The 21,876-nt window shown below is 38.9% G+C and overlaps 1 protein-coding gene across 1 annotated transcript in view; it reads right to left on the bottom strand.

Moving 5' to 3' along the window:
• Positions 1 to 15,985: 15,985 nt before the first annotated feature.
• The window catches only part of LOC125789970 (NEDD4 family-interacting protein 2-like), a 32,267-nt gene continuing 26,376 nt past the window's right edge, over positions 15,986 to 21,876 (bottom strand). Inside the window, exons 7-8 of the mRNA XM_049473087.1 lie at positions 18,919 to 19,024; positions 15,986 to 17,831 (exon numbers count right to left, since the gene is read on the bottom strand). Of these exons, the coding sequence (XP_049329044.1) occupies positions 18,921 to 19,024 (104 nt within the window). The 3' untranslated portion in view covers positions 15,986 to 17,831; positions 18,919 to 18,920. The remainder of the gene's footprint in view (positions 17,832 to 18,918; positions 19,025 to 21,876) is intronic.

The raw sequence follows: 21,876 nt of genomic DNA, 5'->3' as shown, positions 1-21,876 counted from the left end.
TAAACCCTTGTTGGCCGGAAACAGTTAGTGTTATGCAGAAAGCAGTGCTAATTGGCGTAGCGCTTAAACAGAAGAGTCCTACTCATTAGTTTTCATTCATTGCTATAGCCGCTTTATCTGTTGCCACCATCAGTAATAACGAAAACAATCCTACTCTAACGCCGACTAGCCGTGGGTTTGATAACGAGCCACCAGCATATGCAAATTTTGGAATCTACTGCATTTTTCACACTATAAGGTGCACTTAAAATCCTATAATTTTCCCAAAAATCATTGGTGCGCCTTACATATGAATTTTACCAGTTAGGTATTAAGGAGCAGTAAAACCATTTTGCTGAAGTACACAGTTATGAAGGAGTTTAGTGAAGTTGGCCTGTAGCCTGCTGCGAACCCCGGCTAGCACTGCTGGAGCGGCATTAGCATATAGCCTGCACATTTACAGGCAAACCGCTAACTAATATCCCTAATAGCCCCGGCTTACCGGAACACTCAGGGTTCCTCAGTGTAGCACTGCCGGGCAGCATTTACTAGCTCCAACTGCAGTTAGCCGCTAATGCTAATGCTGCTGCACCCAGCCTTAATGGAAATCCTGTTATGGCTCAGAAGTAATAGAGGTCAGTGGTGTAGAAGTTTAGAATGTGTTAAGGGTCAGTGGTGTAACAGTATGGCGTCTGCAATGGGTAACTGCTATAAATGTATTGAACCGCAGTGGCAGTATGGATAGGACCGGGCCATGGTTTCCTCGGGCTGTAGGCTGAGGAGGCCAGGCGGGGGAGGACATGCTGAGGAGGAGGACGGGCTAAGGAGGACAGGCTAAGGAGGACGGGCTGAGGAGGACAGGCTGAGGAGGCCGGGCTGGGGAGGACGGGCTAAGCAGGAGGACGGGCTGAGGGGGACAGGCTGAGGAGGCCAGGCTGGGGAGGATGTGCTTAGGAGGAGGACGGGCTGAGGAGGACAGGCTGAGGAGGACGGGCTGAGGAGGAGGAGGACGGGCTGAGGGGGACTGGCTAAGGAGAAGGACAGGCTGAGGAGGACGGGGCCAGGAGGAGGACAGATTGAGGTGAACGGGCTGAGGAGGACAGGCTGATGAGGCCGGGCTGGGGAGGAGGACAGATTGAGGTGAACGGGCTGAGGAGGACAGGCTGATGAGGCCGGGCTGGGGAGGACGTGCTGAGGAGGAGGACAGGCTGAGGAGGACAGGATAAGGAGGACAGGCTGAGGAGGCCGGACTGAGGAGGACAGGCTGAGGAGCACAGGCTGAGGAGGACAGGCTGAGGAGGAGGACAGGCTGAGGAGCACAGGCTGAGGAGGATGGGCTAAGGAGGCCGGGCTGGGGAGGATGGGCTGAGGAGGACAGGCTGAGGAGCACAGGCTGAGGAGGATGGGCTAAGGAGGCCGGGCTGGGGAGGATGGGCTGAGGAGGACAGGCTGAGGAGGAGGACAGGCTGAGGAGCACAGGCTGAGGAGGATGGGCTGAGGAGGCCGGGCTGGGGAGGATGGGCTGAGGAGGACAGGCTGAGGAGGAGGACAGGCTTAAGGGGACCGGCTAAGGAGGAGGACAGAATGAGGGGGACAGGCTGAGGAGGACAGGCTGAGGAGGAGGACGGGTTGAGGAGGACAGGCTGAGGAGGACAGGGTGAGGGGGACAGGGTGAGGAGAACAGGCTGAGGGGGACAGAATGAGGGGGACAGGCTGAGGAGCACGGGCTGAGGAGGACAGGCTGAGGAGGACGGGCTTGGGGACGACGGGCTGAGGAGGACAGGCTGAGGAGGAAAGGCTGAGGAGGACGGGCTGAGGGGGATGGGCTGAGGAGGACAGAATGAGGAGGACAGGCTGAGGAGGACAGGCTGAGGAGGACGGGCTGAGGGGGATGGGCTGAGGAGGACAGAATGAGGAGGATAGGCTGAGGAGGACAGCCTGAGGAGGACAGGCTGTGGAGGACAGAATGAGGGGGACAGAATGAGGAGGACAGGCTGAGGAGGACAGGCTGAGGAGGACAGGCTGAGGGGGACAGGCTGAGGGGGACATGCTCTGAATGTTAGAGAGTGCTATTCACACTGCTGGGTGTAGAGAATACTCAGCACACTGGAGGCTGATGGTATTCAGGCTCTGGATTGGTGGGTTTGGGGTGTAAATGATGGAAAGTGTTTCCAGAAACTCTTTTTTCTCTTTTTTTTCCCCCTTTTTTTCAACACCAGCGCTGACAAAGCAGGCTCTGTTTCTCTCTCTCTCCCTTGCTCTCTCTCTCTCTCACTCTCTCTCTTTCTCTCTCACTCTCACAGTATTTGATGGTTGTTTTTCTCTTTTTTCAGGCTGCTGGGATGGATGTGATGCTGAGAGAGAGGATAGAGCCAGGTCTGTCTGCCGAGAGAGAGAGAGAGAGAGAGAGAGAGAGAGAGAGAGAGAGAGAGAGAGAGAGAGAGAGAGAGAGAAAGAGTGTGTAAGAAAGAGAGAGAAAGTGAGAGGGGAAGAGAAAGAAGCAGAGAGAGAAAGAGGCTAAAAGAGAGAGAGGCAGAGAGAGAGAGATAAGTAGAGAAAGAGAGAGGTAGAGAAATGGAAGAGATGTAGAGCGAGAGAGAGAGACTGGTAGAGAAAAGGAGAGTAAGAGAGAAAGAGAAGTGGAGAAATGGAGAGTAAGAGAGAAAGAGAGGTGGAGAAATGGAAAAGGGTTGGTTGAGAGATAGAGAGAGAGAGGGGTGTAGATAAAGGGAGAGAGGTAGAGAATGAGTGAGAAAAAAAGAGACTGAAAGAGAAAGGAAGAGAAAGAGGGAGAGAGAGAGAACGTTGGAGATAAAGGGAGAGAAAGACACGTAAAGAAAGAGAGAGAGAGAGAGCAGTAGAGAAAAGGGGAGAGAGAGAAAGAGAGAGACACACACTATACAGATTATACATGTTACTCGTTACTTTCACTTATTGATTAATATTATGTATTTTTTGCATTGTTTTAAAAAGTAGAATCTGTTCTATTCTGTTCCATTTCTACACTCTAGAAATTAAACACAATGTCATGCCACTACTTGGCATGTCAATAATTCAATTCAAATTCAATTAAAACAGTTTATTGTTAAGTGCACAGTAAGAAACAAGTTTCTTCGTACAATGAAATTCTTTCTTTGCTCCTGCATAAAGATAAAAGTAAAAATATACAATAAAGCAAGAAATAAACTAACTATAAATATTAAATTGGTGTTAAATTTACATCCAGGATGGAGATATGAACATGATAACAGTAATGTGTTTTTGATATTATTAACAAGTAAGTACATGATTATTTACAGCAGTGAAATATGAAAAAAGTGCAAAAAGTTCAGTAGTGCAATTACACAATTTGCCTCTGAGAAATGCCCTTGACATGAAAAAGTGTCAAGAACATTTCTTAGAGGCACATGTTCACTTTACTGCAAAATGTTATAATTTCACTACTGAACTTTTTGTAATAAAGTACCTTGAATTGAATTGGATTGAATTAAAAGAGAGAGAGAGAGAGAAAGAAAGAGAGAGAGAGAGAGAGAGGGGAGATAACAGTGAGGGTAAGGAGTTGTAATAAATGAAGCTCTGCAGACGTACAGAATGGCACATTGTTAAAGATCACACAAACACACACACACACGCACACACACACACACAAACACACATACACACACACACACACACACACACACAGTGCCAAACAATCACAGCTTTGTATCCAGCTCTGACAGCAGCTAACTCTCGCTCTCTATCTGTCCCTCAATTCAATTCAATAAGCTTTAATCTTATGATCATATTTATATTTTACAGTTTAGCCCAACCATCCTCATAATACATATTCACTGTAGAACATTAATATAACATACAATTTTATTTTAATTAATATAAAAATCTAAATTGAATAACAAAACAAAGGATATTGTTGCACAGCTGGTACAGTTTCTGCTGTTTATTCGGGCAGAAATGTGACAGAAGGTCAGTGGTGTAACAGTATGGAGTGTATTATGGGTCAGTGGTACTAGAGGTCAGTGGTGTAACAGTATGGAGTGTATTATGGGTCAGTGGTATTAGAGGTCAGTGGTGTAACAGTATGGAGCTTGTAATGGGTCAGTGGTACTAGAGGTCAGTGGTGTAACAGTATGGAGTGTATTATGGGTCAGTGGTATTAAAGGTCAGTGGTGTAACAGTATAGAGTGTATTATGGGTCAGTGGTACTAGAGGTCAGTGGTGTAACAGTATGGAGTGTATTATGGGTCAGTGGTATTAGAGGTCAGTGGTGTAACAGTATGGAGTGTATTATGGGTCAGTGGTATTAGAGGTCAGTGGTGTAACAGTATGGAGCTTGTAATGGGTCAGTGGTACTAGAGGTCAGTGGTGTAACAGTATGGAGTGTATTATGGGTCAGTGGTATTAGAGGTCAGTGATGTAACAGTATGGAGTGTATTAGGGGTCAGTGGTAATAGAGGTCAGTGGTGTAACAGTATGGACCTTGTAATGGGTCATTGGTAATAGAGGTCAGTGGTGTAACAGTATGGAGTGTATTATGGGTCAGTGGTACTAGAGGTCAGTGGTGTAACAGTACGGAGTGTATTATGGGTCAGTGGTATTAGAGGTCAGTGGTGTAACAGTATGGAGTGTATTATGGGTCAGTGTTATTAGTGGTCAGTGGTGTAACAGTATGAAGTGTATTATGGGTCAGTGGTACTAGAGGTCAGTGGTGTAACAGTATGGAGTGTATTATGGGTCAGTAGTATTAGAGGTCAGTGGTGTAACACTATGGAGTGTTTTATGGGTCAGTGGTGTAAATGTATGGAGTGTTTTATGGGTCAGTGGTATTAGAGGTCAGTGGTGTAACAGTATGGGGTGTGTTATGGGTCAGTGGTATCAGAGGTCAGTGGTGTAACAGTATGGAGTGTTTTATGGGTCAGTGGTATTAGAGGTCAGTGGTGTAACAGTATGGGGTGTGTTATGGGTCAGTGGTATCAGAGGTCAGTGGTGTAACAGTATGGAGTGTATTATGGGTCAGTGGTACTAGAGGTCAGTGGTGTAACAGTATGGGGTGTATTATGGGTCAGTGGTATTAGAGGTCAGTGGTGTAACAGTATGGAGTGTATTAGGGGTCAATGGTAGTAGAGGTCAGTGGTGTAGCAGTATGGAGTGTATTATGGGTCAGTGGTATAAGAGATCAGTGGTGTAACAGTATGGAGCTTGTAATGGGTCAATGGTATTAGAGGTCAGTGGTGTAACAGTATGGAGTGTATTATGGGTCAATGGTATTAGAGGTCAGTGGTGTAACAGTATGGAGTGTATTATGGGTCAGTGGTATTAGAGGTCAGTGGTGTAACAGTATGGAGTGTATTATGGGTCAGTGGTACTAGAGGTCAGTGGTGTAACAGTATGGACCTTGTAATGGGTCAATGGTAATAGAGGTCAGTGGTGTAACAGTATGGAGTGTATTATGGGTCAGTGGTACTAGAGGTCAGTGGTGTAACAGTACGGAGTGTATTATGGGTCAGTGGTATTAGAGGTCAGTGGTGTAACAGTATGGAGTGTATTATGGGTCAGTGGTACTAGAGGTCAGTGGTGTAACAGTATGGAGTGTATTATGGGTCAGTGGTATTAGAGGTCAGTGGTGTAACAGTATGAAGTGTATTATGGGTCAGTGGTACTAGAGGTCAGTGGTGTAACAGTATGGAGTGTATTATGGGTCAGTGGTATTAGAGGTCAGTGGTGTAACAGTATGGAGTGTATTATGGGTCAGTGGTACTAGAGGTCAGTGGTGTAACAGTACGGAGTGTATTATGGGTCAGTGGTATTAGAGGTCAGTGGTGTAACAGTATGGAGTGTATTATGGGTCAGTGGTACTAGAGGTCAGTGATGTAACAGTATGGGGTGTGTTATGGGTCAGTGGTATCAGAGGTTAGTGGTGTAACAGTATGGAGTGTATTAGGGGTCAATGGTACTAGAGGTCAGTGGTGTAACAGTATGGGGTGTATTATGGGTCAGTGGTATGAGAGGTCAGTGGTGTAACAGTATGGGGTGTGTTATGGGTCAGTGGTATCAGAGGTTAGTGGTGTAACAGTATGGAGTGTATTAGGGGTCAATGGTACTAGAGGTCAGTGGTGTAACAGTATGGGGTGTATTATGGGTCAGTGGTATGAGAGGTCAGTGGTGTAACAGTATGGGGTGTGTTATGGGTCAGTGGTATTAGAGGTCAGTGGTGTAACAGTATGGAGTGTTTTATGGGTCAGTGGTACTAGAGGTCAGTGGTGTAACAGTATGGGGTGTTTTATGGGTCAGTGGTACTAGAGGTCAGTGGTGTAACAGTATGGGGTGTGTTATGGGTCAGTGGTATCAGAGGTTAGTGGTGTAACAGTATGGAGTGTATTAGGGGTCGGTGGTATTAGAGGTCAGTGGTGTAGCAGTGAATTATGGGACAGCCCCTTTCTCTTCATCTTCCTCACTGCTTTTCTCACTGCTGAACTGATGTCCCAAAAGTAAACTATATTTAAATCCTCATTGTTTTACTGTTATCTAAATCTATTCACCCAAAATAAATATAAAGGTAATAAATCTAGTGAAACTCCACACTGTATAAATCTCGCACTGGTTGGTCACGCAACACACTTCATGTATTTCTGTTTCATAATGAAGTCCATTGTAATAACCAGCCTCTTATCAGTCAGATGCAAACCCTGCGCTAGCTGCTAACATTATACGTTATATGCAAAGCGTGAGCTACACGTCGCAGCATGAAACTTTGCATGTTTTCAGTTAAAAAAGGAAGAAAGCTGCCTTTCACGCAGCCCCTCATTTGCATTATGGAAATCAGTGAGACGGAATCAGGCTCGGCAAACGAACGCCGCGCTAGCCTGTAGCATTTGCATGTGTTTGTGTGCGCTAGCCGCCGCTCTGTATAACCACACTGTGTCCTTCACCACCAAAACACGCCACCGTGTTTAACCTCCAGGTATCATCTGGCCTCACCGCAGGCTGGACTGGTTACCTGAGACCAGGTATCTTCAGGACGTTTGTGCTGATTTTTATCTACCTGCTGTAAAATCCAGCTCAAAACCATTTTTTTTGCTGGTACCTTTTTTTCGAATAAATGATCATATTAATTTCACTTAATATTTCAGAATCATACTGTCTCTATACTAATTTAAAGAGGTAAAGCCATCATGTCGCTGTAATTAAAATAATTTAATACAAATAAATTTTGTCCACTGTGTCATTGTCCACCCTGTTGCATTGCTTACTATAACAGGGTAAAAAAATATTCTATATGTAGTCTTAAGACCATTTGTTTTTTGTTGGTATTTTTTTTTTGGATGGTCTAAAGTGGTCTTTGATGGTTAAGGCTGTTGAAAAGCTGAGAATCCAGGCAAAAACATAGCTTATTCACCGGTTGCAGAGTATAATATGGGAATCAGCCTTAGCCAAATGTACCAACACCCCAGTTGCCAAGTATAATATGGGAATTGGCCCGAGTCGCATGTGTCAACACCCGGTTACCTGAGCCTGTTCTGTGTAAGGAGACTTAAGGACGTATCTTCAGGTATCTAGCGCTAAAGAACAAGTGTGTTTCCATTTTTTTATCTACCTGCTAAAAAATTCAGCTCAAGATCTTTTTTTTGGTAGCTTATTTTTGGACGGTCTAAAGTGTTATATGATGGTTAGGGCTGTTGAAAAGCTGGACATCCAGGCAAAACACATAGCTTATACTTGTAAACTGATAAATAGCTAGCAATATAAACATGTCCAAGACCTTTTGGGTCATCAGTATCATCACAATTTTCACACTGTTTTATTTTAAAAGGGACTGAAAACACTTAAAGAACTGCATGTTCAGGAATTAATGATATTAATACGTCAGAATCAAGCTTAAGCTGTCCATCCTGTCGCAGTAATCAAAATAATTTAGTAAAATCAACATGTATCTCTGAAACATAACAAGAATAGTCACTATAAATAATTCTACATGTCTGCAATTCAATTTTCACTAATATTGTGCATCCTATCATTGTTCACCCTGTTGCATGGCTTGCTATAACAGGGTGGATGCATGCATCACAGGGAAAAAAAAACTATTAAGCTTAAAAATATAATTTCTATTTAGTCTCAAGTCTTGTTAATATGACAAATGGCCCAAAGAATTAAAAAATCCCACAATCTGAAGCGCTAGTAAAGCTGCTTTGCTTATACACTGCATGCTAACTGCACATCTGGCTAACACATTGGTTCTCATGGTGCACAGATGAGGCCTTCTGTGGAGTGTGTTCCTAAACATGCGTCCAATCCTAGCTCACGACTTGCGTGCTGAGCATGCATTCAATAAACCACGCTTCCCACACTCACAAGAGTTTTACAGCTGTGAATTCTCACAGGATAAAACGGAAAATGCTGAAAGTGACGCCTAAAAACTATACAAACAAAACAAATCATGTTTTCCTAAAAGCAAGACAATTTAACAGACACTCAAGAAAAACGTTTGCATGAACACAAAATTAACCATTAATAAGTACTGATTGTTTAGTTTGGTTAAAATCACTGAGGCTATTTTAGAGAAGAATACCATGGCATATGTCTGTCTCCAGTTTGAATCTAGGCATGATTCTTGCTCATGTGCTTGACTCCGGCACTCCGGTTACAGAGTATAATACAGCGATCGGCCATAGCCGTACTTGCCAACTTGCAATAAAGCCATTCCACTGAAGTATAGAGTTATACAGGAGTTTCAGTTTAGTTCAGTTTAGTTCTCCAGCACCGGGGCTGGAGTAGCATTTGCATTAGCTGCTAACAGCTATTTCCCTGTCCAGAGGTGAGAATTATTAGCCTGTAATCTGCTGCTAACCCTGGCTAGCGCTGCTGGAGCAGCATTAGTATTGCCCACTAACCGCACTAAGAGCTCTTTAGCCATTCAAAGGTGAGTATAATTGCACTGTAGCCTGCTGCTAACCCTGGCTAGCACTGCTGGAGCAGCATTAGAATTAAGGGCGCTAGCTCTTTAGCCACTCAGAGGCGAGTATATTGGACTGTAGCCTTTACTTTAAAAGAAGGTCTTTTTTATATATATTTTTATAAAATGTGCCTTATGTATGAAAATAGACCAGAAAATAGACATTAACTGATTGTGATAATCCGTAGTGCCTTATAGTGCAAAAAAAAGGTAATATGGGAATTGGCTCGAGCCACTTGTGCCAAAACCCCATTTGCAGTGTATAATATAGGCTTTGGCCCAAGGCACTTGTGTCAACTTTCCGGTTGCTGAGTATAATATGAGAATTGTCTCATATGAGCCTCTTGTGCCAACACCCTGGTTGGCGATTATAACCTGGGAATCACTGACATCCATATTTAGGGCCAAAAACAAATTTAAAGATAACATTTACTGGTTCCTAGTTGGGCTCTTTATATATGTTCCTCATGGGCATGCTATCAGGGTGGTAACCATTCAAAATTAACACCATTACTTACCATTTATTATAAATTCACTTCCTATCAAAATCTAGTGTAATTTCACCAAACCAAGTTTATTTATTGCTCTGGTCCAGTGAGAGCTCTTTATCTGGTTTATGAGTGAGACTATTGGTTGTACTGGATGTTGGGTGAGTGCTGAAGGTGCAGTATTTCTCAAACACACGTGAAATCCAGTCCCCTCGCCTGTTGACTCCGCCGATTCCACATCTGAGGCCGCGAGTTTCTACAGGCCAGTAGAACAGAGACCTGAGCAGAATCCGATAATGGACCTGAAGTGTCAACAGGTAAGATCTCAAGTGTGTGAGGGCAGGTACTCGCCAAACTGACCCCAAATATGCAGGCCAGTGTTTATATACAGCGCAACTCGAACTCGAAATAAAAGAAATCTGGGGTTTTCAGGGTTTTTTATTATTTTATATAATTTTATTTAGAATTTTCTCCCATTTTTGTCCCAGTTTAGCTAGGCTGGTTGTCCCACCTATTCAGCTGCTACTCAGCTGTATATCCCCCATTACTAATGACCACCTAGCCACCGGCGCAGCATCACAGTGCACTCGGAAAGAAGCGCAGCGACTCGGTTCTGATACATCAGCTCACAGACACAGCCTGTTGCTGATCCACATCACCCTAGGAGTGATGAGGGGAAAGAGAGAGCGCCATCTACTGTACCCACCCAGAAAGAGCAAGGCCAACTGTGCTCTCTCAGGGCTCCGGCAGCTGATGGCAAGCTGCATGACCAGGATTCAAACAAGCGATCTCAATCATAGTGGCAGAGCTTTAGATTGCTGGACCACTCGGCACCCTCTTTAGGATTTTGTTTAATTAAAAAATTCTGTGAACAAATTTAAATAACTTTTATTAAATGAATGGTGATATCCTCTAGTATTACAATGTGTTTGTCTTAACTTAGAATGTGTTCTGGTTTCAATCCTGACTCAGATTTGACTACTCCAAACTTGACTATGTTATAACTCAAATTTGACTTTTGGTATTAATTCAAACATGACTTTTACAAAAGTCTTGTTAAATTTGACAACTAAAAAATCTTCATCTTAACTCAAACTTGACTACTACAAAGTCTTAACCTTATCTACTAAAAAGTCTTAGTCTCATCTCAAACATAACTACTACAAAGTCTTGTTGTTATTTGAAACCTCTTTACTCCATAGTCGTGGTCTTAACTCAAACTTTACTTCATCTACAAAGTCCTGGTCACAACTCAAACTTCATTATAACATTTTTGGGGGTTTTCTTCTCACACTTGACTATTACAAAGTCTTAGTATTGAATAATATAAAGCATTAATATTTTCTACTACAATGTCTTAAAGTCTTAGTATTAACTCAACTATTACAAAGCCTTAGTCCTGACTCAGACTTGACTACTAACTAGTAAGTTCCTACTACAAAGTTGTGGTCTTAACTCAAACCTTACTACTACAAAGTCACTAAATTTACTAACTTTACTACTACAGAGTATTGATCTAAACTCAAATGTCAATACCATAAAGTCTTAGTCCTAACTCAAACTTGTTCTAGTCCTAATTTGAACTTGACTACTAAATGTTTCAACCTTTTTAACTACAAAGATTTACAAAGTCTCAGTATTAACTAAACTATTTAAAAGTCTTGGTTTAATTCACACTTTACTACAAATACTGAATCTCAACTCAAATTTGGCTACTACAAAGTATTGATCTAAACTCAAACTTTACTACCTAACTCAAACTTGTTCTAGTCTTTATTTGAGCTTGACTACTAAAAATTATCAACCTTTTCTACTACAATATCTTACAAAGTCTTAGTATTAACTCAACAATTACAAAATCTTGGTTTAACTCAAATTTCACAACACATTTTAGTGTCAACTTAAATTTGACTACTACAGGGTATTGATCTAAATTTACAGACTTGACTACTAACTAGTATTATACTACTGCAAAGTCACTAATTTATTGAAAAGTTAGTCTTAACTTAAACAAAGTGTTTTTAAATCAAGCCCAACCACACACAGTCTGCCTTAGTCTTAACTCAATCTCAAACTCAGATCCATTTTTTAATAAACAACTATTTAATAGTTTTGGTAACACTGTTGTAACACAGTGTAGATGATACTGTTACTTCAGAAGGGTCCAGGTTTCATTTTCACTTCCTGTTTATTTTTGCGTTGTTATGACAGCAGTATGTGTATGTAGGATATGGGCTGGTGCCAGGCAACCAACAGCAACCTGAAGCTTCAAGGCTGCTCACAACCAAACGAAGAATTCCTGCACCGGAGACGAGACGACCTCTGGGGTCAGAGAGTAAATCCGGCTGTGCTCCAAACCACAAACACCGTAACCTTTCCCTGACCACCACTACTGACTTCTCGCTATCCCAGGATCCGACACTAGAGGGCGCTACACTCAGTAAAAATCACTGGGCTCTTATGGTGCTGCTGTGCATGAACTGAACTTAACACAGAATGCACTTAGAAGCAGTAAATATTATTAATTAGCACTCAGTACTGTAATTGTACTTAATCAGCACTCAGTTTTGTAATTGTAGTTAATCATTACTCAGTAATGTGATGCTACTTAATCAGCACTTAGTACTGTAATACTACTTAATCAGTACTTAGTACTGTAATGCTATTTAAATCAGCACTCAGTACTGTAAAACTAGTTAATCAGTACTAAGTACTGTAATACTAGTTAATTAGTACTCAGTACAGTAATGCTAGTTAATCAGTATTCAGTACTGTAATTGTAGTTAATCAGCACTCAGTACTGTAATGCTAGCTAACCAGCACTCAGTACTGTAATGCTAGCTAACCAGCACTCAGTACTGTAATGCTAGCTAACCAGCACTCAGTACTGTAATGCTAGCTAATCAGCACTCAGTACAGTAATTGTAGTTAATCAGCACTCAGTACAGTAATTGTAGTTAATCAGTTCTTAGTACTGTAATTGTACTTAATCAGCACTTAGTACTGTTATGTTAGCTAATCAGCACTCACTACAGTAATTATAGTTAATCAGCACTCAGTATATTAACACTAGTGAATCAGCACTCAGTACTGTTATGTAGTTAATCAGCACTCAGTACTGTAATTATAGTTAATCAGCACTCAGTACTGTAATGTAGTTAATCAGCACTCAGTACAGTAATGCTATTTAATCAGCACTCAGTACTGTAATACTAGTTAATTAGTACTCAGTAGAGTAATGCTATTTAAACAGCACTCAGTACTGTAACTGTAATTAATCAGCACTTAGTACTGTAATTATAGTTAATCAGCACTCAGTATATTAACACTAGTGAATTAGCACTCACTACTGTACTTATAGGTTATCAGCACTCAGTACTGTAATTGTAGTTAATCAGCACTCAGTACTGTAATTGTAGTTAATCAGCACTTAGTACTGCAAATGTAGTTAATTAGCACTCAATACTGTAATTGTAGTTAAACAGCACTCAGTACTGTAATTGTAGTTAATCAGCACTCAGTACTGTAATTATAGGTTATCAGCACTCACTACTGTAATTGTAGTTAATCAGCACTCAGTACTGTAATTGTAGTTAATCAGCACTCAGTACTGTAATTATAGGTTATCAGCACTCACTACTGTAATTGTAGTTAATCAGCACTCAGTACTGTAAAGCTGGTTAATCAGCACTCACTACTGTAATTATAGGTTATCAGCACTCACTACTGTAATTGTAGTTAATCAGCACTCAGTACTGTAATTGTAGTTAATCAGCACTCAGTACTGTAATTGTAGTTAATCAGCACTCAGTACTGTAACTGTAGTTAATCAGCACTCAGTACTGTAATGCTATTAATCAGCACTTATTACTGTAATTGCAGTTTATTTAGCACTAATCAGTAGCAAAAATACCAATAATTGAAAACAAACGAAAAATCAGCACTCAGTAATAACAACCAGACAATCAAAACACCAGTAATACTTTACAAAAGAAAAGGACATTTTATGAATCAGTTAAAAAAAAAGTGTGTTGTGTCCATTCACTCCCATTCATTCACTCTCAGTTACAGAATACTGTTTCTGGCGCCCTCTGGTGTTTAACACTGATATTACTGATAGAATAACCAGTACTTCAGATTCTTTTCTAAAGTATCACATTTATTTTTGAGATTTTGTGGGGAAACACTGCACTGACTTTGGATTTAATATAACACAGCGGACTAACACCAGCAGATTTCATTTTCCAGCAGGACTTGGCACATTGCCCACACTGCTAAAAGTATCAATTGGTCTTAGATAATATTCTAATTTTCTGAGACACTGATTTTTGGGTTTTCATTGGCTGTAAGCCAAAATCATAAACATTAAAATAAATAAACACTTAAAATAGATACACACTGTGTGTAATACATCTATATAATATATGAGCTTCACATTTTGAACCGAATTACTTAAATAAAGTCACTTTTCAATTATATACATTTTTTTTGAGTACTGTATATTTTGTTGCTAGATTACCTGCTGCTAAATTGCACCATTTATACAAGAGACATAGGCCTAATGTTCTGATGTAAATTATCATTTACAGATGTCTTGTTTTTTCTTTTTTGGTTGATTTTAGGATTGCTGAAGGTTCATATTTTGCCGGCTGCAGGAACAATGAACCTGGCTGTCTGGCCACTGTCAGTAACTAGTAGGAGCGCCCTCTTAAGGGGAATTCTGATAACAGTGTTGTACTTTTCTGGATTGACCATCACAGAATTTTAAGGGGCGCTCACACAGTTTGTAGTTGCACTCAGTTCATAAGTTCATATTCAGTCGCTGTCTGGGGGCCCAACGCAGCTTTCTTTTTCCAGCAGGACTTGGCACACTGCCCACACTGTCCGCATGGGGCCCAAAGAAATGTATTGGTTTGCTTGCCTTGTTGTAACGGGCTTGCACACACACGCGCACACACACACACACACATAGTTATAATAAACATTTAATGAGCGCCCCATTTACATAACCTCTTTCCGGTCAGCATATGCTCCCCCCAACCTGCCCCCTGGGCCCCTTATACCCATTCACATCAACACTCTCTCTCTCTCTCTCTCTCTTTTGAGTACTGAACTGAACTGCAAAGCCAACACTGTGACACACACCTACACCACTGTGTGTGTGTGTGTGTGTGTGTGTGAGCGAGCATTAGAGAGCCAAGAGCTCTGCTGACAATCGCTATCGTCAGGACTTTTCATACCACCCCCCCAAACCCTGCTCTCGCCTTTGGCTGCCACCCTACTTGGCACAGAGAGTGAACAGTAGGCCCCAAAAACGCTCCAGCACACTCCGATATATATACACGTGTGTGTGTGTGTGTGCAGGTAGTGTGTGGAATGCCATGGAATGCCGTGTTTATGTGTGTGTATATATATATATATATAGATATATATATAGAGAGAGAGAGAGATAGATATGTTAGTGCTGGACGGTATGACCAAAAATGTAAATCACAGTATTTTTCAGGATTCTGATGGTTTTATATCACAGTATTTTAATTATTATTATTTTTATTATTATTTTATTATTATTTTTTAATTATATATTTATTTCATTTTATTTTTATTTTTGTATGACTGGGCTTTTATATAGGTGTGTGACTTACTGTATGGTACTGTTAGGAGTACATATAAAATAAGAGCTCATTTATTTAATATAAAGGCTTTAAATTAAGGCTTTGATTAGTATTGGGTTTACTTTGTCCAACAAAATTACACAATATATAAAAAAATCAGACTTCATTACAGAAAAACAGCTGAAGAATATAAATAACAGACCCTAAAATGACACACGTCCACAACTTTAACACGACTTCCTTTACAAAACTAAATATTTTAAATAGTTCCACACTGTAAATGGTCCTAAAATACTCAATGTTTAAGTATGTAAAAGAAATATTTCTCGAAAGCTCTATTGCACAAGTTAGACACAAAATAAATATCAAGATTACAATGTGTCATTGCTGAAGCCGTTAGAGGCAATAAGGTATTTAAGTAGCTGTTTATCAGATTATCATAATTCCCTTCTTTCTATAGTTTATATAGTTTCTGCTCTTGGAGTTGTTTTTACCTCGTATGCAGAGTCTTAGAGTTTTATCTCTTGTGCTGAATAAATTATTCTGTACTCAGGAGCGATTCTTGGCTCGTCTGGGAGACGAGAAGAACTTTTCTCTAAGCTGTGGATTAATTGCAAAGTTACATTTGTCTCTTTTCTGAGTGAACAATTGCTGTTTGCTGTTGTTTCTATTTTACTCGGATAAAAACACTCATACAGTGAGAAACATACACACCAATCAACCTTATCATTATGATCACATCCTTGTTTCTACAACCAATATCTTCTTATTAATATTTCAGCACAACTTGTTTATATAGTTCACTCTGTAGTTCTGTATCTGTTTTTTTATATTTTATTATTACCCTCTTTTTTTCACCCTGTTATTCAATACTCGGAACCCACCGGGTAGAAAACCACCACAGAGCAGCTATCATTATTATTATTAAATGTGAATAAATTAATTCAACAGAATTCATTTGGAATTGTATTTATTTATTGGCATTTCGCAAGACAAGATAATTAAACACATCGCACGACATTCCTCTCTGAGGAAAACCAGAGAATACCCAAAAAATCACCATCTCTCACAAAAAATAGGTTTATCTTTTTTTTAAATTTCATTTAACTCACGCTTATTGATTAATCATTGCCTTTTTTTTATCTTCTCAGGATTCATTTCTGTAATTATTCGTTAAAAGTTCTTCGCAGCCAAAAGTTAACCATGCACTTTTAATAATTAATTACGTTATTTAAACACTGATATTGCTGACGATCGCAGTCGAGTGATCCGATGAAAAAGCGGGTGGCAGTTCAGGCAGATAAGAGCTAAACTAACCTAAATCCCAGTTCACAGCTTGAGCCAAATTCACACCATTTCATCGACGATGAAGAGTATATCTAGAAAAAAATTAAACGAACAAACAATCGACAAAAAAATAGAAACGAAAGAAGGTGCAAAAGGGAAAAAACGAAATCGGAAAAAAAATACTTGCAAATTACTTCTAGTCTAACAGCATAATAGTAACCACTAGGGATGCATTATGACACTATAAATTGGAATTAAATCGGTAGTGGCCAATATTTCAAACCAATATTTGCATTTATTTTATGCCGAAAGAAATGACCAATCAAATGTTAAAGGTGCTACATTAAAATACTTTAGTTTTATCTCTTTTTTTTTATTTTATTTTTTTTTTATTCATGGGTTTTTTTTTTCATTTCAAACCAATTTATTTTATGCTGGAAAAGGACCAATCAATGCTGGACGTGCTGCATTAAAATCCTTTACTTTTAGCTAATTTTTTTTTTTTTTTTTTTTTAGTTTAAATAGATCTCTATTCTTTTATGTAACCCATTAAATAAAAAGAGGATTTAAAGCTAAAAGAACCAGTTAGCTAAATAAATGTGAATGTTAAATGTTTAATTTTTTTGTTTGCATTTTCAGCTGGTTAAGCATAAAATGTAAGGCATATAAATGTTACATATATTTATTTTAAATTCTCTAGTTATAAATGTGTAATATTGGATATTGGCAGATACTGTATGTACATGTGTAATCGGTGCATCCCAAGTAGCCACCTAATCATGAGACGAAAAATCTAAAAACAACGTAAAGAAGGAACTACGATAAATTTCTATTCTAATGTGCAAAAAAGAGAGATCTATCTAGCGCTTGTAAAATTTTTGATCAGTCATTTTCATGTCAAATCATAAAAAGTCAAAAGCATAAAAACGACGTATCGTAGAAACGACGTATCGTAATACTGCGATGCAATACAAATCACTAAGATCCTGAATTCCGAGCTTTTAACAGCATTAATTTCGGAGACAAAACAAAAAAACAACACAACTGCATACGACGTTTTGGCTGCATACATGATTTTTTTTTTTTGCTCTTATTTCCTTGTTTTTTTATTTTAAGACAAAGTATTTAAGACTAACTGGGATCTTTTGATCAGGACATTAAAACAGGTCCATCTGATTTTTTCCCGAATCTTTATTTTTCCCGAACTATTTTAAACGTTAAATACGAGAATGCTGCGCAAAGGCGGACGAAATGTTGCGGAAATCAGTAAGTAAGCTACACAGATGAACGGACGTGGAGAGACACTTCTTTTCATTTCTTTTGATCACAAGAGGAGCATTATTCTTTTTTTGGCAGATCAGATTTTCTCTGTTTCTTTCTTTTTGTCCTTTTTTTCCTCCACAGGTCTCCTCCTCTCTTTTTACCCGGGGTGCGATCCAGTCCAGCTCATCTGACGGGATGCAAATCATCAGGGAATTTCACATGACAGAGGAATGTTTGGGAAACGCGATCCTGAGAGAGAAACAGAGAGAGAGAGAATAAAAATTATCGACTATATATTAAAATGATTTGTCTTTGCTTTTTTAAAACAATACATACAGATCTGGAAAAAATAAGAGAGCACTTAAAAATGATGAGCTTCTTTAATTTTACCAAATTAAAAAACCTCTGGAATATAATCAAGAGAAAGATAGATCACAAGCCATCAAACCACCAAACTGAACTGCTTGAAATAATTTTGCACCAGGAGTAAAGCAGCATAAAGTTATCCAAAAGCAGTGTGTAAGACTGGTGGAGGAGAAAGAACATGATGCCAAGATGTATGAAAACTGTGATTATAAACCAGGGTTATTCCACCAAATGTTAATTTTGGGACTCTTAAAACTTTATGAATATGAACTTGTTTTCTTTGCATTATTTGAGGTCTGAAAGCTCTGCATCTTTTTGTTATTTCAGGCATTTCTCATTTTCTGCAAATAAATGCTCTAAATGACAATATTTTTATTTGGAATATGGGAGAAATGTTGTCTGTAGTTTATAGAATAAAACAACAATGTTCATTTTGCTCAAACATAAACCTATAAATAACAAAATCAGAGAAACTGATTCAGAAACTGAAGTGGCCTCTTCAAGTTTTCCAGAGCTGTATAAAAATAATTGTCCACTGCTGTAAATGTAAATAAAGGGTCCTATAACAGCAATTTATAGGGTCTATATAAGGGCGTGCCAGTGTGTCTTTGCTATTGTAATGACGGGAAAAGTACACCTTGCGCGACTTGAACCGTGCAAAAGGCATGTACTAATTCTCTTAATGAATCATGCGTGTGGTTAGATTTGGCCGTAACGTGAAATAAACCAATCAGAGTGTCACTTGCCTTTAAGAGTCAGGTGAGCTCTGACTTTGGTGGAAACTGAGCTGCTGATTGACGCTGTGAAGGAGCTCCAGCAGCTCATTTATTACGGGAACAGCAATGTTATTTTATTTACTATTCTGTTTATTTATTGTTGATGTAAAAGTAGGGTTTGTGTGTAATAAGTGGGGTGTACGCTAGGTACGCCTGTGTTACCAAAATATCAATGAACGTCTGTGTGTGTTCACCTCTAATAGAGGAAGAAGAAGCGTGTTCTCTGAGAAGCCGCCATGCTCTCGGACATGTTCCGCACCTTCAGGTAATTCACAAAACCTCTGAAGAACAGGAGCAGACCTGCAGAATAGGAACACACACACACACACACACACACACAGTTATTATTCTGTACAGTACTGAAGAACAGCTCACTGACTTGAAATGATGGTAGTTGGACAAAATAATAAAAAATGTAATAAAAAAAAAAAAAAAAAAAAAAAAAAAAAAAAAAAAAAAAAAAAAAAAAACCTGAAACAAATTACCAAAATAAAGGAAACACTTAGGTAGGCATGTCAATAACTTTTTCAATATGGACAAAAACAAACAAACAAACAAACAAAAAACAATAAACTGCAATTCTGTCCCAAAAGTAACGATATTATTGTAACATTAATCTTAAGAAGATTTAAAGCCATCATAATATAAAAGCATAATAATGCATTTAAACTCCTTTAAAGAACAAAAGCCTAACAGCAATTAAAAAAAATAAACACAATAAAATATAATTAAATAAAACCACTTCAAATGAGGCCTCTTTCAATATTAGTATTTTGAATATAAACATTAAAAATATAACTGGAATTTGTGATTTTGAAAAATTATTGAAAAATATAATTAAAATTAGTGATATAAAAAATTGTAACTAAAATATAATTGAAATTAGTGATATTAAAAACTATAATTGGAAAATAACATTCAAATTAGTGATATTAAAAAGTATAATTAAAAAATAGTATTAAAATATTAGTGATATTAAAATACAACTTGAAATAGTTAAAATTAGTGTTTTGAAATATAATTTAAAAACATAATTAAAATTAGCTAAAATGACCGAAGTCATGTACATATATTGAGCAGTAAGTTGATAATGAAATTAATGTGGTATAATATAAACAGCACTGATTCTGATACAGTGACAGTGGGTCGGGCTGTGAGTCACTGTAATAAGGAGCAGCAGCAGTAGGGGGCAGCAGAGCACTGCAGAGAGAAAGAGCACAGAGCTGAGGGATCAGTTAATCAGTCAGCATTTTCTTTTATACTGTATTTAAAATTAAAAGCGTATCAAAAACAAAACTAATTAGCATTTTAAATTGTCCAATATTTAGTTATTCACTTGACAGTTCAGCTGGTCGGCCTGTCATTATAATAACATTATCAACTTATTGTACGAAATATAAAAAAAAAAAAGTTTTATGTAAACATATATTCCATATGTCTAAATAGTCATAATAATTAAAAGCTTTTTAAACAGGGACAATTTAATTATTATGCTTTTATATTATAATAATGTGAGTGGCATAAAATGATCTTAAATTGACAAATGATAAAAAAAATAATATAATTTATTGCAATGCATTTTTCTTAATTCATTGTGACATGCCTACCAGTTAGTATCTATCAAATTTTCCTAAAATAGAATATTATAGAAAATAAAAAACAAATTCAAAAACAGCGTAGACATGTGGAGAATTCGCTTTAGCTAAACACAGCCGGCTCTACACACACTTACCAAGAACTGAATTAGCATTTATAGTATTAGCATTACAAACTTTACCAGGAAAAAGCTATTGTACATCATTACGCCTGTGCTTACCAGGAACTGAGTTAGCGCTAGCACTTAGCACACAGAGAAAAGGTTAACCTTGGGGGAATTTATTCTAATTACAGATGAATACCAAAAACAGAGCAGCTCTGCTTCTCTTATAAAAAGAAGAATGTTCCCTTTTCTGTTTCCCAGTGAGACATACAGGTGAGCAGAATTAGCGCTTAGCGTACTAGCTTTAAATACGCTTACAAATCATTCGTCTAATATCATTCTTGTACAACTTTAGTAGCATGTTCCTTACAATCACCAAAAACAAGACAAAAAATTAAGACTAATTATATAACCAGACCACAGTTTATATTTAGCATAATATTAAACTATGTTTGTCTATGCAGTAAATACAGTAGTACTGAAAATGTCTTTAGCATTTAGCAAACTAGCAATACAAAGATACGTTATCAGATTTCACCTGGTTGCATTAGCTTTAGCTAAAGAAATACTCAGAATGCACTTATATTAGCCAGATATTTACTGCAGCTATGAGCTAATTCTATCTGTGCTGCTGCTTCAAGCAATTCCAACCCATCTTAAACAAAGTCAAACCAAGAAATGTGAAATTAAACTAAATCCACCCAACCCAAACTCAACCTAACCAATCCCATAACGTCCTGTACCAAAGAAAAACAACTTGAGTCAAGCACAAGCCATGCAAACCCAACTCAACTCAAACCAGACCAATTCAATCAAACCCAAGCAAGGCCAAACCAAACTTCCAAACAAATTCAAGTCAAGTCAAGCCATCCATTCCAAGCCAACTAGCTCAACTAGCCTCAACTCAACTCAACGCCAAGCCTAACTTAACCCAACCTAACCCAGGCCAAACCAAACTTAATCCATTCCAAACAAATTTAAGCCAAGACAAGCCACACCACGCCATGCCACACCAAGCCAACTTAACCCAACCCAAACTAAAGCCAACTCAACCCAAGCAAAGTCAACTCTACTCAACCCACCTCAAGTCAAGTCAACTTAACCCAACTCGACCCAACCCATGCCAAACCAAACTTGACCCATTCCAAATAAATTCAAGCCAAGCCACGCCATACCAAGCCAACTCAAGTCAACCCATCCCAACTTAACCCAAAGCCAAACTAAGGCCAACTCAACCCAGCACGATTCAAAGTCAAGCTAAATCCAACCTACGCCAAACCAAAATAAATTCAAGACAAGCCACGCGATACCAAGCCAACTCAACTCAACCCAACCCAATCCAACTCATACCAAACCAAACTTGACCCATCCCAAATAAAATCAAGCCAGGTCACACCATACCAAGTCAACTCAACAGAACCCAACACAACCCAACTTAATCCAAAACCAAGCT

This window comes from Astyanax mexicanus, unplaced genomic scaffold (genome assembly GCF_023375975.1).
Source record: "Astyanax mexicanus isolate ESR-SI-001 unplaced genomic scaffold, AstMex3_surface scaffold_33, whole genome shotgun sequence".
NCBI lineage: Eukaryota > Metazoa > Chordata > Actinopteri > Characiformes > Acestrorhamphidae > Astyanax > Astyanax mexicanus.
Note: the sequence above shows the minus strand (reverse complement) of the source record. Positions and strands in the feature narration are given on the sequence as shown.